The sequence below is a fragment of the Crassostrea angulata genome, chromosome 2, assembly GCF_025612915.1.
Source record: "Crassostrea angulata isolate pt1a10 chromosome 2, ASM2561291v2, whole genome shotgun sequence".
Lineage (NCBI taxonomy): Eukaryota > Metazoa > Mollusca > Bivalvia > Ostreida > Ostreidae > Magallana > Magallana angulata.
In genome coordinates this window covers 50,873,582-50,891,672 of record NC_069112.1, presented here as the reverse complement: position 1 = coordinate 50,891,672, position 18,091 = coordinate 50,873,582, and the positions used below count along the sequence as shown (strand labels likewise).

At 43.0% G+C, this 18,091-nt stretch overlaps 1 protein-coding gene across 1 annotated transcript in view; it reads right to left on the bottom strand.

Annotated features, from left to right (window-relative positions):
- Positions 1–18,089, bottom strand: part of LOC128174452 (receptor-type tyrosine-protein phosphatase T-like) — a gene marked incomplete at its 5' end in the record, with an annotated part of 106,381 nt that extends 88,292 nt beyond the window's left edge. The window contains one exon of the mRNA XM_052840008.1: positions 18,047–18,089. Coding sequence (XP_052695968.1) covers positions 18,047–18,089 — 43 coding nt within the window. The remainder of the gene's footprint in view (positions 1–18,046) is intronic.
- Positions 18,090–18,091: the final 2 nt, after the last annotated feature.

Below are 18,091 nucleotides of genomic sequence, written 5' to 3'. Positions count from 1 at the left end.
TTTTATCAGCTCAACACAGAATTAATGAATTCAATTTTGTGCAAAGTTCATTTCCAAAATATCCTCAGCATCAAAAGGTCATTCCGCCGACCGTAAGAATTAAAACACAGATGTTCTACCTGATTTTACTTCATAGTAATTCGCAAATCCTTATATCCGTTATGATAGCAAACCGTCGCATTGCGCGTCCGTTGTTTACTTGCCTTGACTGACTGTCTATTATGACGTCACCTTGTTTTGGAGTCGCGAAAAGTTATTTACGTCATCGTTTACGAATCAACAAATCAGAGGCGATTATTTGAAATAGAGGGAATGTTCTCTAGATATTATTCTGAGCCGGTCAATATTATACAAATATTGACTGGGGTTGAGGGCAACATTGATTATATTAGCCCCCGAGGGACGAAATATTGCCCGACGCGAAGCGGAGGGCAATATGTTCGTCCCAAGGGGGCTAATATAATCAATGTTGCCCGAAAACACAGTCAACATTTGTTTTGTTATATGAAGAAACAAACTAAAATTAAAGACAGTAATTGAAAACAGATCGCCGTAATTTTCTCAGCTCAACAAAGAATTCACGATTTCAATTTTGTGCAAAGTTCATTTCCAAACTATCCTCAGCATCAAACGGTCACTTGTGATATCCCACCGCCCGTAAGAATTAACATACAGATGTTCTACCTGATTTTACTTCACAGTAATTCGCAAATCCTTATATCCGTTATGATAGCAAACCGTCGCATTGCGCGTCCGTTGTTTACTTGCCTTGACTGACTGTCTATTATGACGTCACCTTGTTTTGGAGTCGCGAAGAATTATTTACGTCATCGTTTACGAATCAACAAATCAGAGCCGATTATTTGAAATAGAGGGAATGTTCTCTAGATATTATTCCTAGCCGGTCAATATCAAAAAAATATTGACCGGTCAATATTTTTTGGACGAGCTAATATTACAGTTATTGACTATTCGTCTATATAGAGTTATATAGTGAGAATACACTACTGAATATAACAATTTCTTTTAATTTCTTAAATTTTGGTTTGTTTCTTCATATAACAAAACAAATGTTGACTGGGGTTGAGGGCAACATTGATTATATTAGCCCCCGAGGGACGAAATATTGCCCGACGCGAAGCGAAGGCCGCGGGCAACAGTTTGCGAGCCGGTCCGACAGATCAACTGTTGCCCGAGACACAGTCAACAACTGTTTTGTTATACCCCTTCTAATCAATAGCACGTTTTCGCGGAATATGACGTCATCGGTCAACAGTCTTTTTTAACAGTCAATTTTAACAGTTCCAATCTAACAGTTCCAGTCCAACAGTCAAAATGCTGGACTTTTTTTCGTATAGAGTTATATAGTAATTGTTTTACAGGGGTATAACAAAAAAAAAATATTGACTGGTCAATATTTTTCGGTCGAGCTAATATTACAGTTATTGACTATTTGTCTATATAGAGTTATATTGTGAGAATATACTACTGAATATAACAATATACATATATTTCATGGCTTCGAAGACGACATACCAGAATATTTGACCCGAGGTGACAGGAAAGCCCTGGAGTGTTATGTCGCCCGATGCCGAAGGCAGAGGGCGACATAATACTCCAGGGCTTTCCTGTCATAGAGGGACATATATTCTGGTATTGTCGCCCGAGAGAAATGTAATATAAGTTATATAACATTTTTAAACAAATCAAACTAGGGTTATAAACATATTTTTTTAATTCACAAGGCAGAGGCAAATGTTTTTAAAACAATTACGCTTGAGTTTATCACTTTTGTCGTATTTGCCCAATTTTTTTCATCAATTAAACTATCGAGATCATCTGTTGGCTTAACATGTTTAAAGGACCTCGAACGATAGCATTATTTAGCCGCCTAACTAAAAGTCATTTTTTGAAAGTTGTCTAATTAAAGTTATTTTTTTTTTATAATAATGTACACATTTATGTATATTTTCATTAAATATAAATGAATTGGTCAAACAAAGAGAGATGACTTTTTATTTTGGGTTAAAATAGCTCATTTTATAATAGAAAATAACAGAAAACGGATATGTTTTTAAAACATCCCCTCCGTAAAACAAAAATTCCTTTTGAGGGGTTTTAATTATTGTTATTTAGCATATTTTTACTAAAGGGTTTGTTGTTTCACGGGGGGGGGGGGGGACATATGTCTACAGACCGAAATACATTCCAAAAAACGAATTTTGCTTTGTAAGATTTCGAAAAATAATTAATAGATATAAATTTAATGAAATTTTACTTTAATATATTTCGTAAATATGTTATTATTAAGTTTTTATGCACATATTGGCCGCTAAATAATATTTTCCTCACTCATAAAGACCGATTTCAATGAAATTTTTTAACCCTTTCGCTGCCAACGTAAATGTTTGAATTGCCAAATATGTAACGTCACTGATATATGACGTTACGAAATTTATGACGTTATAATATAATGCGGGGCTTTTCGCGTCAAATCGACTTATTGACGTTTAGCGCAACTGTTTAACTCATCGTATTTCAAATAGATTTTTAAAAAAAATTATATTTAATAATAAAAGTAAATTTGAAATGAAAAACGCAAATGTTCATATAAAGCCGTTTAACAAGAGCTTGGACTGTGAGCAATTTGACTCAATTTGATGAAGGCGGAATATATATTCATAGTTATCTGATATGAATGCATTAAACGCAACGACACTTAAATGTCCGACTTAATCTAGGGGTGCATATTTTATTTAATAAAACAGCATCAACATTTGTAAGAAGAAACAAAAAAAAAACTTTCTAATTTTGAAAGTCTATGAATCACGGCTGCTACATTTAATCGATCGCATGCATAACCAACGATTTTGTACAGAAAACAAAAGATATCTATTTCCAGTTGTGATTAAGCCACGAACATTTAATTTTACATACAAAGATGGTTAGTTGACTTGATGCAGGCAATTACTACAGATAGAATAATGTATTACTATGGATAATTCTTTTTCTATTATGTTACATACATGTAAAATGCACGAAGTTGATTTTTGTTCTGTAGCGAGGGTATAGTGCGAACATGATGTTACAATATCATGTTCACCGGAAGAAATTTGCATTTATTTCATTCTAACCTTAATTTGTAATGTTTATCATTATTTCTCAATAGCGACTTGGACTATTAAAAATTGGACTTTGATTTATGTTGTATTTAGCTAAAAATAAACGAGGTACGACAAATGACGTCAAGTTGATTATGCAAGCACTTCTTAAGTTATGAAAGAATTTAGATTATGCATAAGAATAAGAAAGAAAAGTTTAAATGTTTGATGTCATAGATATATAAAAACGTGCGAATAAGTAATGAGTTTTTCGTAGCGATTCAGATAAAATGGCTATCATTATTTGACAGCTTGTTTTGCTGAGCAAACTATAGTTCGCTACATCCCACCGAAAATCAAAGCACTTGTAAAATGGCGCAAATTAATATTGTCATTGCGTGCTAATAGTTTTTTTTTTCTCTCAATTTTTAATACTGAGCAAATTGATTAAAAAGTTATACACATGAAAATAATAACAGGATTGACGCAAGCTACAACAGCAATGAGTTGAATTAAATTTAAAATAAGAAACAATAACGATAGCATGAAAGTGGTGTTTAGTTTAGCTAACCATTTATACGTATATACACGTACAGTAAGTACAATGTACATGTATACTACCCAACACTATAACACCTTCGCAATGAATGACAATAGTTACATATACAATGCATGATAAATCGATATAGCTACATGGAATTAATTACATGAAAAAAAATCTTTTCGGAATGAACAAGAAACTTTAGCAAGTCGGATAAACAACTCGTACTTGACTTAAAGTTCAGTGATCTGTACACACGTACTTTTTGATGTGATAATGAAAAATATGGGTTTCGGCTTCCAAATGACTAAGTCCTATCCAAAATTTATAAGGCATATTTCTGTTAAGGCGGGTGATAACTTTTCCATAATTCTAAAACATCAACAGCCCCCCCCCCCCCTCCCCCCCAAAAAAAATCCCAAACAAACAAAACAAGGTAGAATAACACTACATTAAAAGTAAAAGCTCTTTTAAAGAAATGCGTATTTTAAATTACGGGTAAAAGTTCGTATAAATGATTTTAATTATTTATTTATGGATAAATATCAATTGAGGAGTACTGAGTATTTATATCTAACGTGTACGGTATTGGGCAAAATATAATTTTCAACAAGTGTCTAAATTATCGTATTTTTGAATACATGTCTATTCTTATACAGGTACTTGTATATGAATTGCATTTAGAGATGTACTTGATTAATGCCGAAATGGTTTTCAACCATAAACGCTATAAAGAATACACAGTCAAATGTAATACATGTACGTTTACAGTCACCCATTCATCCTTGAAAATTGGATACTGTGGGCGTAGTGCCTTGGAAAAAATCAAGGTGTTCGTGATTGCATTGAATTTGATTTTCTTCGTATTATAAAATTGCCATGTACAAATTTGGATATTAATGAAACTCAATTTTTGTAAAGGACAGTAGGAATTTAATTATTCTTTCCATTCTAGAAATTGGATAAAAAACATTTATTTACCCTAACATTAAGTTCAACCGATCAAAAGTTAACCGACAATTACTGCACACAGTTCAGGTCGCATTTTCATAGTTCTGTACAAGAGAACTATGGAATTTTTTAATTTCCTGCAAATCTCAGCACTTTCAGTGGGCGCTCTTTATTGGCAAATTTACTCTCACACAAAGAACGACGATAATAAAAAATAAATCGATTAATTATTTTGGTGAAAAACGGTTATGTATAATTTTGAATATTTTTCCAAACAAATAAGCAGACACTATTATATTTGTAGATTTTCGATTTTAGAATGACAGTAAATCTCTCATTCCGTAAAAGAATTTTGAGCCTAGTTTTAGGGTTATTCTATAAGTCAAAATTCATCTTTACAAAAGATAATCTGTAACTGTAAATATTTCGAGAGTGTAGGATTTAGGAGTGTAGGACTCGTGTCTTAAATACGACTGAGTACATTGCGTGCACATGCATGCGCCTTTCTTTTATGTAATGTTACTTTCAAACAAGTTTTTCAGCCAATCAGACTATGGTTTTTTCTATCACTTCTCACAGAGAATTTGTCAAGAGCCTCCAAGTTACACACAGTCCCTAAAGATTCAGCAGAGTTGCAAGCTTTTCATGATCCCATTTGTGGTTATATGCATTCATTAACGAGTAGCAAATTTCGAGTTTAAAATTTAATCTGCGACCGGATAACATCTCCTAGGCTACTCATTGACAAACACACTGAAGGGAGAAAAGTTTTTCCGCTATTCGAATTGATATAAATGGTGTTCATCATAAAACTTGTGTACATGGAATTCATTTTTAATCCAATTTCGCAATCGGTTGTGGTAGCGCCATGTCACTAATTTCTATTTCGGTAATTTTACATCCCTACGAAACAGGCAATCCCATTCAAAAGGATATACTATAGTCTTGTGGTGTTCGTGGAACCATTTCTAGTACGAGCTACCTAGTAGCCATGACGTCAAAGGGCGGGAATCCGCTCGTGCAGATCATTCCAGAAGCTGACATATGAAGATGTATAGGTGAGTTCGGGGCAACCCACGGTTATTATATAGATAGTGTTAGGTAGATAAACACCATATTGGCGCCCAACTCGCGGCCCTGAACTCACGGTATATATTAGACAGGAAAATGTTTTTTCCTGCAAAGTGTCAAAGCTGTTTATTAGGCGTTTTCGTTTTTTTTTAGATATACGGGTATAGCCGCCATTTTGGGGGCCCGCCACGTGCTTAGGACTGTAGGTTTAATTCGTGAATTTACTTTCACCTTTGCATATTTTGTGCATAGTTTTTTCGTTTCAAGTTTTATTGCATTGTTGATAGGTATTGTTTTTTGCATTTAGCACATATTTTTGCATTTTCTCGCATAGTCTGTGTTGATTTTGACTTCGAACATTTTTGTGTATTGCACCATTCGCTCGTCATGAATGTTTCGTTTGAAGAGGCTTTGCAAGCCTTGGGGTTAGACGACACTTTAACTCCCGATGAGGAGTTTGGGTATATTAGTGGCAGACATCATGGCCCAGATAATGTCGGTTTTAGAACTCCGGGTGATATGGGTTACTGTGCTCCGAGCACTGTTAGGGTAGGTCAGGCTGCCGGCCCATACCGCTTTCCAGGGGGGCAGGCAGGCTATCCCCAGTGTGGGAGGGGGGTTTGGCAGGGTACAGTAAGGGAGCCAGAGGTCACTGTGGCACACTCTGTTGTGCCTGGGCCAGCCAGTAGTATTCAGCCGGGGGTGTCCCCCGGGTCTTCGGTTAGATGCAGTTCACCAGTTGGTTATAGGGAATTTGTCCCGCCCAGCGATTATGTAGGGGTCCCCATGTCACGTCGTTCCCATGTGGCCCTTACCCGTCAGTGTGACCCAACTGTTAGGGATGTTCCTGTCGACCGAGGGCCTGAGGATACCATTGGAGTCACCCCGCTGCACCCGCCTCATGTTCAGGGGGACCTGAGACCCCACCTGCTAGACCTGGATTCCCCCATCACCCCTTCCCCCTCCAACCCCATGCCCGGCGGGCCTGTCAGGCCTGCATACCAGCCCACACCCCAGCCCTGTAGCTATTGCCCTACTAGTTCCACCACCCATCCCCAGGACCCTGCTAATGTAAGCCAAGGGCAGCTTGTGGATTTGCCACATGCACCCCAGATTGTTGATTTTCAACCCCAAGCTTCACTTGCTCAGCCTACCCCTGCCCCTGGGAATAGTAACTCAATGTCAGGTAGTAGGCCCCCTCATGGGGTGCCTCGCCATCCTCCCCCTGGGGGGGAATACCTTGCCACTAGGGTCCAGGAGTCCTTGGTTCATACCTCACAGGGATCCTTTGGTTTGCGCATGTGCATGAGCCCCGGGATGAACAGTATTTAACTGCGCAGGGGGGGGGGGGCAATGTCAGGACGCCACCAGTATTTTACAGGTTATGCGGTCCCAACACCTGTTGCCTCCTCTCTCCTCCCAGCCCAACAATCCTGGGGGAGAGGGAGGTAGAATAGCGCAAGTCCAGCCACAGTATCATGAGTCCTTGTCTGGGGAACCCCATCCCCTGGGTGACCATACATATGTCCCAGTACCCCATGAATATGAGCCCCCGGCTAGGGATGTACCTCCCCATGCAAGTCACGCGCGGACTCCGCAGCGTCTCACCATCCCCATGAACATGTGCGGTTATCCGCAGCGCGCCCTCATCCCCATGCAAGTTACGCGCGGACTCCCGCTGCCTCTTGCAGTCCCCATGGATACGCGCGGTTATCCGCAACGTCTCACGCACCCCCGGAGTACGCGCGGTCATCCGCAGTGTCTCGTGGGGTCCCCGAGTTTTTGCAGACGCCCGTCGCGACCTATGGCTCACCTGGAGATGTGCAGCTGCCTGCGATGCAGTACAATCCTCAAGACTATACCGCAGTACCAGCCAGTTCTAGCCACCCGACCGTCCGGAATAGACCTAGATATAAGGATCTCCGCTATGATGGCAAGTCCAACTGGAAAGCCTTCCTCCATAAGTTTGTTCGCCTCTCGCGCAGCCAACAGTGGAATGAGACCGAGCAACATGATCAATTCTGTTTCTTCCTGGAGGGCCCGGCCAGTGAGTATTTACACCTTGATGCTGGAGACTACCCCCCGCCTGAGGTTCAGCGAAATACTCCGGAAGTTCGACAAGCGCTTTGGCTCATCGGCACCAGACCTCACTCATCAACTTAATTTCCAATCAGCGACCCAGAATAGTGGTGAGTCCCTGCGACAGTGGTCTGACAGAGTGCTCACTTTGGCTACTCGTGCATTCCCCCAGCTACCGGATGTTCATACCCAGGCTATACCACGTCTGTGTTATGGAGCTGAGGACCGGGAGGCGGGTTTGTACGCTTTGGATGGCCAACCCAAGACTGTGGAGGAAGCTGTCGACCGCATGCAGTACTTCCAGCATTTGCGTCAGAGCAGACCCCCCAAGCCTAAGCGGGAGGCGGTTAGGGCCATGGCGGATAAGGACAAGGTAGCTGAAGATAGCCATAAGGTTGGTGAAGGGGAGAATAAGATTAAGGAACTCAAGAGCCGCCTGCAGCAGTTGGAGAATGCCTTAAGGGAGAGTAGTATAGCCCAAGCAGACCCGATGTCTCCGTCACCGCCACCTCCTCCACAAGGAGGGCCGGTGGCACCCCGAGCTAGCCAATGTTTTAAATGTGGTGAGGTCGGGTACTTCCGGAGGGAGTGCCCCACCAATGTAGGGAGGAGGACTGAAGCAGGTGCTGGTGCGGGTGGGGACCGCCCCCTCAATACCGTGGTGGACACCGAGAGGATATGGGTCGTGGAGGATCCAGATATAGCGGCAGGGGAGGAAGAGACAACCAGCCACCAAGGACTGCGTACGCTGACGCCTGACCGCGATGTTGGGTTGGAGAGACAGAGAACAGACGACAGTCAAGAGGACCTGCAGAGTGTGAAGCCAGAGTTTGGTCAGTCAGGGGAAACCCGTCGCTCCTGCCTTAAGCATTCCAAGCGGCGTGGTGGATTCGGAGTGCGTTTCAGGAATCAACCCATACCTGAACCCTTTCCTGAGGAGGAGCTGCTGACCAAAGAGGAGGAACCTCCGGTTCCTATTGATGAGATCCTGACTCCAGTAGACCACAGTCTGGAGCTGCAGGAGCCGCCGAGGGAGGATACGACCTCAGAGTCCGGACCCCCTGGAAACAGCAAGGATGGAAGTCGGATGCCTCCGAACCCACAGGCAGTCCCTATGGAGGGGGAGTTGTGTGTCACAGTAAGCCAGCTTTGCCCACGGACTGCATTTACCATAAAGCTGAGGATCCAGGGAGCCCCCATTGAAGCTGTGGTGGATACCGGGGCAGAAGTGAGTGTACTCGGGAGGAAGTTCTATGACAATTTGGAGTCAAGGCCCCCTATTAAGAGACAGGTCACTTTGCTGCAAGCCGGAAGTGGAGCTCTTCTCCAGGGATTTGTTGCTGGCCCATTTGACCTTGGTGTGGGCCAGCACACTCAGCAGGTGGATCTCTATGTGGCCCCTCTTAAGGACAGGATGTTGTTGGGAATGGACATCCTATGGGAACACAAAGCCAAGATTGACCTGAGCTCGGGGTGATAAACTTATGTGGGGAAGAGATGCAGATGACCTATGGTAGAGGTGAGACGGAGAGCGTTGCTCGCATGACGCTAGTGCGCGAGGTCTGCGTTCGTGCCGGCTCAGCTGTATTGTGCCCCTTCAAGCTGGACAGGAGTCTGTCTGAATTCATGACCATTCCGGGTATAGAGAAGTTGTCAGAGGCGTTGCTTATGCCCCATACTTACCATGCTGCTGGAGATGCCTCTATGGCTTGCCTGGTGAACGCCTCGGAAAAGGATATTACTCTGAAGGAGGGGAGCTTCTTGGGAGAGGCAGTTGAGGCTGATTTGCATGTGCCTGCGCCCTGCCCTAGAAGAGCGGCCCGGAGTTTAGCTGAGGGTGAGCCGGGGAGATCCCACCCTAAGGTGCCCGCCCATTTGCAGGACCTGCTGGATCGATCCTCTGCAGAGCTGAGTGAGGAGGAGCAGTCCATGCTCGCTGAATTGTTGTCAGAATATCAGGATGTATTTGCCCAGAGCGAGTTTGACTTTGGAAACTTTACTGCTCTAGAGCATGAGATCGATACTGGCAGTGCGGCCCCTATCAAGGAGAGGATGCGGCGTACACCAGCGTTCTTTGTAGATGAAGAAGAGGCGCATCTGAAGAAAATGCTGGACGCTGGAGTGATTCAGCCCTCTATGTCTGAGTGGGCATCAGCGCCGGTGCTCATCCGTAAGAAGGATGGACAAGTCCGATGGTGCCTGGACTACCGCAGGCTGAACAACGTTACCAGGAAGGATGTATTCCCTCTCCCATTGATCGACGAGTGTTTAGACACTTTGTCAGGGAACATTTGGTTCTCTAAGCTGGATGCAAACTCCGCTTTCCATCAAGTTATGATAAGCCCTAAGGACCGGAAGAAGACTGCCTTCGTCACCCGATATGGCCTGTTCGAGTTCCGGCGGATGGGTTTCGGTTTGTGTAATGCTCCGGCAACCTTTTCCCGAGCCATGAACTTAGTTCTGCGGGGGCTTACATGGAGTATAGTCCTGGCATTCCTGGACGATGCCTTGGTGCTTGGGCGTGACTTTGAGGATCACCTAGCCAATCTGAGGACAGTGTTTCAGCGCTTCCGTGAATACGACTTAAAGTTTAAGCCCAAGAAATGCGAGCTGTTCCGTAGACGTGTAGAGTTCTTGGGGAGACAGGTGAGCGGGACCGGAATAGAGATGGGGGATGAGTACATAGAGGCTGTTAAGGACTGGACGACGCCTGCCACGGTGAAGGATGTTGAGCGGTTCCTCGGCTTTGCCAACTACCACAGGGGATTCATTGCCGGCTTTGCCCAGATTGCCCAACCGTTGTACAGTGTCACCGGGAAGAAACCTTTTGTATGGGGACCAGAGCAGCGGACTGCTTTTGAGGCCCTCCGGAAAGCTCTCACTTCACCTCCAGTCCTTGCCCTCCCTACTGCGGAGGGCGAGTTTGTACTGGACACTGACGCGTCAGCGGAGGCGATAGGTGCCGAGCTCTCACAGATCCAGGACGGGCAAGAAAAGCCGATAGCCTACGGTAGTCTCAGCCTGTCAGCAGAACAGAGGAGGTATTGCACTACCCGGAAGGAGCTCCTAGCAGTTGTCAGATTTACGCGCATGTACAGACATTACTTGCTTGGTCGTAAATTCATCGTTCGCACGGATCACCATAGCCTTATTTGGTTGCTCAACTTCAAGTACCCTCAAGATCAGCTTGCTCGCTGGCTCGAGGAACTTAGTCAGTACGATATGGTGATCCAGCATAGACCGGGTAGGCGCCATGTGAACGCCGACGCACTGTCCAGACCGCCACCCCCATCCAGGTGTAGGGGGGTGGATTTCACCGTTAACCTCAGTGATTTGCCTTGTGGTGGCTGCCCAACGTGTACTAGAGCCCACCAGTCCTGGATGGCTTTTGCGGAAGAAGTTGATGATGTGGCCCCTCTAGCTAGGCCTGGTAGCGGGACATATTCCCCCTTGTTGGGGGAAGAATCTAGCCCTACAGAGGATCAGAGCCCCGTCATAGGTGACCGAGAAGAAGCCCAGCCCTCTGTCAGCGAGGCAGCACTGGACTATGTCTCCCAGAAGCTTCTGGGCCGGATCAGTGAAGACGACTGTGAGGGTCAGAGTAGTTCAGATGGCCCATGCCAGTCTCAGATCCAGATAAGTCATCACCCCCAGTTTGCCTGTGTCATGGGAATTTCCTCTGAGGGCTTGGTTGGCCCGCCTTCCTTGGTGGGCCTCAGCCCCGAGGAGATGAGCCGTAGCCAGTTAAGCGACCCAGAGCTTAGTCTAATCTTGGATTGGCTGCAGGGAGATGTGGAGCCAGAGGAAGGCAAATTGTTCCTAGCCAGTCCAACTGTCAAACATTACTATATCAACAGGGGTTTGTTGCGGTTGGACAACGATGGGGTCCTTTGGAAAGAAATAGATGAGGGGGGAGAGAAAAGGAAAGTTCTGGTCGTCCCCATAGAGCTGAGGAGAGAGGTTCTGCGACTCTGCCACGATGTACCGGCGGCTGGACACCAAGGTATCGAGCGCACTTAGGCCCGGCTGAGAGAGCATTTCTACTGGTACGGGATGATGCGGGAGACTGAGAGAGATTCCAATAGTGACGAAGATTGCGCCTCCTCCCGCCGGGAGTGGAGGTATGAAAGGGCACCGATGGCAGGCCCCCCTGAGGAGCCGCCATCGCAGCCTGATGACGAGGAACCGGGTGCAAGAGGTCCCTCCCAACCCGGAGACGTAGGAAACCTGATGGCTGGCCCCCCTGTGGAGCCGCCATCACCGCCTGACGATGAGGAACATGGTGCCAGAGGTCCCGCCCACTCAGGAGACGGCCCACTTCACCACAGGAGGCGGTCACCTCTCTCTTCCTGCCCCTTCCCCAACTGTCCAGAGAGGACGCACAAGCTGAAGGACCATGTGACCCTCCACCACCTCCACCCTGTGTTCCGTAGGTCTGTGCCTTTGGGGGATGAGGCCACCTCTATGAGATTGAGGGTGTGCGAGTGGCTGACGGACCATCTCATTGGAAGCTGGGCCACCTTGACTGACCTAGTGCAAAGTGTGCCCACCTTCCAGGTTTTCCGGGAACCTAGTGCAGGTGTTCCAAGGGACTTGAGAGACGCCATGGACAGTTTGTGCCATTTTGTGCAGGAGAGCCCGCCCCGCGTTTACCGCCTGTGGGGCGTGCTCCACCCTGCCCTGCTGCTGCACTGGAGGGTGCAGGTATACCTTGTCGCCCGGTTGAGCCCGGCGTTACGCAGGGCTTACCGGGCCCTGTTTTCGGACGAGACCATTGCCGGGCACCCCTTGTATCGCTATGGGCTGCGGTACCTGGTTGTCCCTCCCGTTCCTGCCCCGACGGTTAGGGGAGTGGTCGTCGACCCACCAGCCGCAAGCAATGGGGATGCCACTCCACCCCGACACCTCCTGGGCCAACCTGACCCCCGTCCGGATGATGATGAGGCCAGTCAAAGGAGGGATGCCCCCCAGGTGGGGGAGGTTCCCATTCCGGAGCAGAGTGAGAGCTCCCTAGTTCTTTGGGAGCCCTGGCGCCCGGGAGCAGGAGCAAGTTTCGCCCCCAACCCGGAGTACCCTCGTCCCCCTCCTGGAGCCCTGACCGGGGGGTACGTTTTGGCGGAGATGCCGCGGGGCTACCCTGGAGCTCGCAGGTTGCACATCCTGATCCTCCAGGAGTGGAAGGGTGAGCTACCATCACCCCTACGGGCGGAGGCCAGCTTGATATGGCCTTGGCCGCCCGGCTGATTTTTATCCCGGCTGTTGCTGGGATGGGCGTTGGAGCGCCACTCTGATTGTGGGCCCCCCCTGTAGGTGGGACCAGGTTCCCTTTCATGTTATCCCGGCTGTTGCTGGGATGGGCGTGATTGCCCCCCTGAAGATCGGTGGTCCCACCTGTAGGTGGGACTGGCTCCCCAGAAAGAAGACGGAGGGGAGTGTGGTGTTCGTGGAACCATTTCTAGTACGAGCTACCTAGTAGCCATGACGTCAAAGGGCGGGAATCCGCTCGTGCAGATCATTCCAGAAGCTGACAGCTACATATGAAGATGTATAGGTGAGTTCGGGGCAACCCACGGTTATTATATAGATAGTGTTAGGTAGATAAACACCATAGTCTTTCCCTAGTTATTGCTTCCATCACTTTTTAATGATTTTTAATAAAAATACACATACCTGTGAAAGAAATACAGTTGAAATCGATAAAAGGGAATATATCCAAGATATCTTCATGGAACAATTATCCTTTTTCACTCATAAAAGTTCACAGGAACGAAAACAAACTTACGGAGATTTGAAACCTGAAGCGGTAGAGGGGGCGTTTCAAAACGGATAATCTGGACATTTTTCATATTAGTGGATGAACGTAGTTTGAGCACAAAGGTATTTATTATTATCGAAATATCAAGCAAAAAGTGGTGAAAGCAAAAACTCGGTACAGAGTTATAAATGTTCATATATTCTGTGACTAGAAAACGATATTAAGATTATTAATACTTTCCTAAAAACAAAAGTCAGAAGATAACATGTTGTTGAAATATTGCTCTAGATCTCTCAAGAGAGACAGAGAGAGTTAAGTATCGGATATAATCAATTTATGTTAACACGTACAGAACAGTAAAAATAATCTACCACCTAGAAAAACACTTGATTTAACTTGATCTCGATCTGAACACTAGTTGTCATAAGAACATTAAATCTTTTAGATTGATTTCAAAATTATGTATGCATTTTACGTTCCAGTTAATTAACTTTAAAGATTTTGAATTATTTTCTCAAGGAACCCGACATGAATGGAATTAATAAATGACAAAGTTCTAAAAATAAATACAATTTTATATCTCGTGAACTTCATTTCGCGTGAGTTTCCCGTGAGTGTTCTTTTCACACGAATTTCACGTGAGGCATAAAGGAATTCTCGGTGTACCTCCGTCAGGAAGTTTAGCACTGCATCACATAGGATTGACTCGATATCAGTAATCATTACACTTTACTTTTCCCCCTTTTGTGGAAGTTATCTTTCTGTCAAATATATCGACATGCGAGATAAATATGTTAGCTTGCAACACAACTATGTTGACATACAAGGAAATGGCAATCAGAAAAAGAATTTTAAACAAGTGAAAAGCTGTCAATGTGACAGCAAACCGGGTTTTCTTTTATGTGAACTGTATCCATAATTCATGTCAACCCGTATTCAGTGAAATGAAGAACCCTATATGCAACATTTTGCCAAAAAATGACTAAGTTCAAAAGCTGGTATTTTTTCGATATATTATCAGAAATCAAAATCCTAGCAATATGCACACCTCTGATATATGTACAATTCATCTGCAAAAGAACAACTTCCTATCTCGAGAACTGTAGGAGTTATCGGTACAATGAAGGTACCCTTAGCTTTATACCATATTTTGCCAAATAATGACTAAGTTCAAAAGCTGGTATTTTTTCGATTTATTATTGGAAATCAAAATCCTAGCAATATGCACACCTCTGATATATGTACAATTGATCTGCAAAAGAACAACTCCCTATCTTGAGAACTGTAGGAGGAGTTATCCGTACAATGAAGGTACCCTATATGCAATATTTTGCCAAAAAATGACTAAGTCAAAAGCTGGTATTTTTTCGATAAATTATCAGAAATCAAAATCCTAGCAATATGCATACCTCTGATATATGTACAATTGATCTGCAAAAGAACAACTTCCTATCTTGAGAACTGTAGGAGGAGTTATCCGAACAATGAGGGTACCCTTTTGGCAGCCGCCCGCCCGCCCGCCATTTTCACCATTTTAATAACCGGATTTTTCCGTTGGAAAACCCGGTTAAAAATACCAAAAAATATCGCGCGCAAGTGACTTCCAACATGCTAGATGATATTCATTTATCTAGACATGCAACTTGTATATGCTGGCATGTTGTTTGATTTGAAAGAAAGTATAGTTAAATTTACGAATAAGTTGCATGTAAACATGACTTAGTTGCATGTCAACAGAAGTAATTAGTATTTCACTCAGCAGAAAAAAGTTACATGTCAACATAAATAAGCTGCATGTCAGCATATATAAGTTGCATATTTCTCCCGCATGTAAACATGAACAAGTAGCATCTAGCATGTTGGGAGTCACATGCATGTGGGTGACATTTGATATTCATTAGATACTATATAATATCCCGCGCAAGCGCGGGAATTAACTCTTTGCTTATAATATGATACTAAAACAAGCTATCTTTTTAAAAAGATTGCTGAGCTAGCGCTGTAGCCATCATAAAACACAAAAGCAGATTTCTAAAATATTGATTTAAATTTCTGAATCGATTAGAATTTAGATTTGTGATTCTAGAGTGGGCTTCACATCGGCAATGGCTTATTGACTGTGTCTTAATCATTATATAACTACTGTAATTTCAATTTCGATGTGAAAATTTTCAAGAACCATTGTAACAATCGTATATTCTCGGGCCTTTCCGGCAAGCTCGGAAAACATATCCGAGGTTTTTTCAAGCTTGAAGGAATTCAAGATTAGACAAGCTTTTAATTATACATGTAATATTTAAAATAACCTTGCATTATAAGACCTAAGCTACCGTTACATTTTGACATTTACAATGAAACACAAAACTTCATGTGAAGATGATAAAACGAAATTCAAATGGAACAGTTTATTTATAGTAGTACGATATTCCCAGAATCCCCTACTATGCAGTCGAGCATGCGTATTCCAGTGAAAAAGACTTACGTAGTTAAACAAGCTTATCTTTTAAAAAAGATTGGTGAGCTAGCGCTGTAGCCATCATAAAACTTAGAAGCAGATTTCTAAACATTAGTTTAAATTTCTGAATCGATTAATTAACAATAGGAAGGCACAGTTGTGTATTAGAATTGTGCCGGGCTGGAGTGGGGTTCTGAATCTAGAGTGGGCTTCACATCGGCAATGGCATAGCTCATTGACTGTGCCTTAATCATTATGTATCTACTGTAATTTCAATTTCAAGGTGAAAATTTTCAAGAACCATTGGTGCTGTTTTAAAACAATCGTATCTTCTCGGGCCTTTCCGGCATGCTCGGAAAACATATATCCGAGGTTGTTTTCCGAGCCTTCCGGAAATTTAAGATAAAACTAGCTATTTATTATAATATATTTAGAATAACTTTGCATTATAATACCTAAGATACTGTTACTTTTTGACATTTACAATAAACAAAAAACTTTATGTGAAGATGATAAAACGAAATTCAAATGGTACAGTTTATCTACAGTAGTAGTCCCAGAATCCCCTAATGTGGAGTCGAGCATGCGTACTCCAGTGAAAAATACTAACGTAGTTGCTAGCGCTCGAGAGCGCTAGCAATAAGCTCGAGAGTGCTAGCAATAATGCTTAAAATGATGAACTCTGGGTTTTTTTTTCTTTTTTACACATGAGTGTGTATTAAGTGCGTCGTATATCCTCAAATTTCACTCTTATGTATACCTCTGTCCTATTTCGGATAAAAAAAAACCTGTTTTAAACAAAATCTGGGGAGGGGGTCACCCCCCCCCCCTTCAACTTCCCCGTTTTATGCGTACATGTACATCATCTATTCATCTAGACTGTTCATAATTTACAAATTAATGTAAAAGGTTTTAATACTCTACCAGTCTGTCATGCTATAAAAATATATGAAATTAAAAACGATAGCGTATGCAGATTTATTTCGATATTTTAAACCTAAGTTGTCAGATCCAAAGTATATGTTCGATGGTTGACTCGCCCTACACTTTCCGCCATGACATTAATTGGTCAACCCGCGTTCTGAGGCACCCCATTCTGGAAGGTTCTTTCCATCAAAATTAAAATCGCATCAAATTGTTTCATCTTTTTTATTAACTTTTTATATTATCAATAGATGTCCAACCCACGATATCTGCCAGTAATGCTTGATGAATCGTTCTAATATACTGAATATTCACCGTAACGTTAATTAGTCAACCTGCGTTCTTGGTTAACCCGTTCTGGAAAGTTCTATTTCAAAACTAAAATCGAGCATTCAAGAAACGAATTGCTTTATTTTATTAATTCAATGTATGTCAAATCTTAACCATTATGTATATTGTAATTAATTCCCAGTAAATATATTCACTTTGTAATCATTCAGTATTATTTCATGGTAAGCATATATTTTTATGCAAACTCCCACTGACTTGGATCCGCCAAGGCGTGTCCACCACCTTACTTTCATTTTTGCTATTACTGGCTCGTTTATCGAAAATAAAAGTAGGTTTTTAATTTTTTTATCAATAATTATTTATCATATAACATTCAATTATAGCTTACGGACATCATCTCACACGTGTTGAAATACCAAAGGTATAAGCAGTTACACTGGTGCAGGCGTTTTTAGTTTATTGGCAAACTATCTTAATTCATAAGTATAAATTTTACATCTTTTTGGTTTAATTCCAATTGTCTTGCCTGTTAACAGTTGTGTTTCGTGTTTACACAATTATCTTGCATGTCAAGATATTTATCTCGCATGTCGACATGTATCGTTAAATAACTTGCACACAATTTAGTATTAAGTATGGCACCATAACATTTGCTTTAGCAGTGACATAAATACTTCTTATTTTGATGTAACGTAAAAAAAAATAAAGGTATGAAAACAACTTTCATTTTTTACTTGTAGCGGGTTTGGTATACCTCTTTTGGAAAAGCACTACTTGAAGATACATGTACCATATACATGAAGTATAAAGTTAGTTATGTTCTGTTCATTAACAATGGTTGACAATGGTTAAAGTCTGATTTTCAAGAATTCACTTACCAAAACAATGTGTATATCCAAGGAAAAAGATAGATCCCAGCAAAT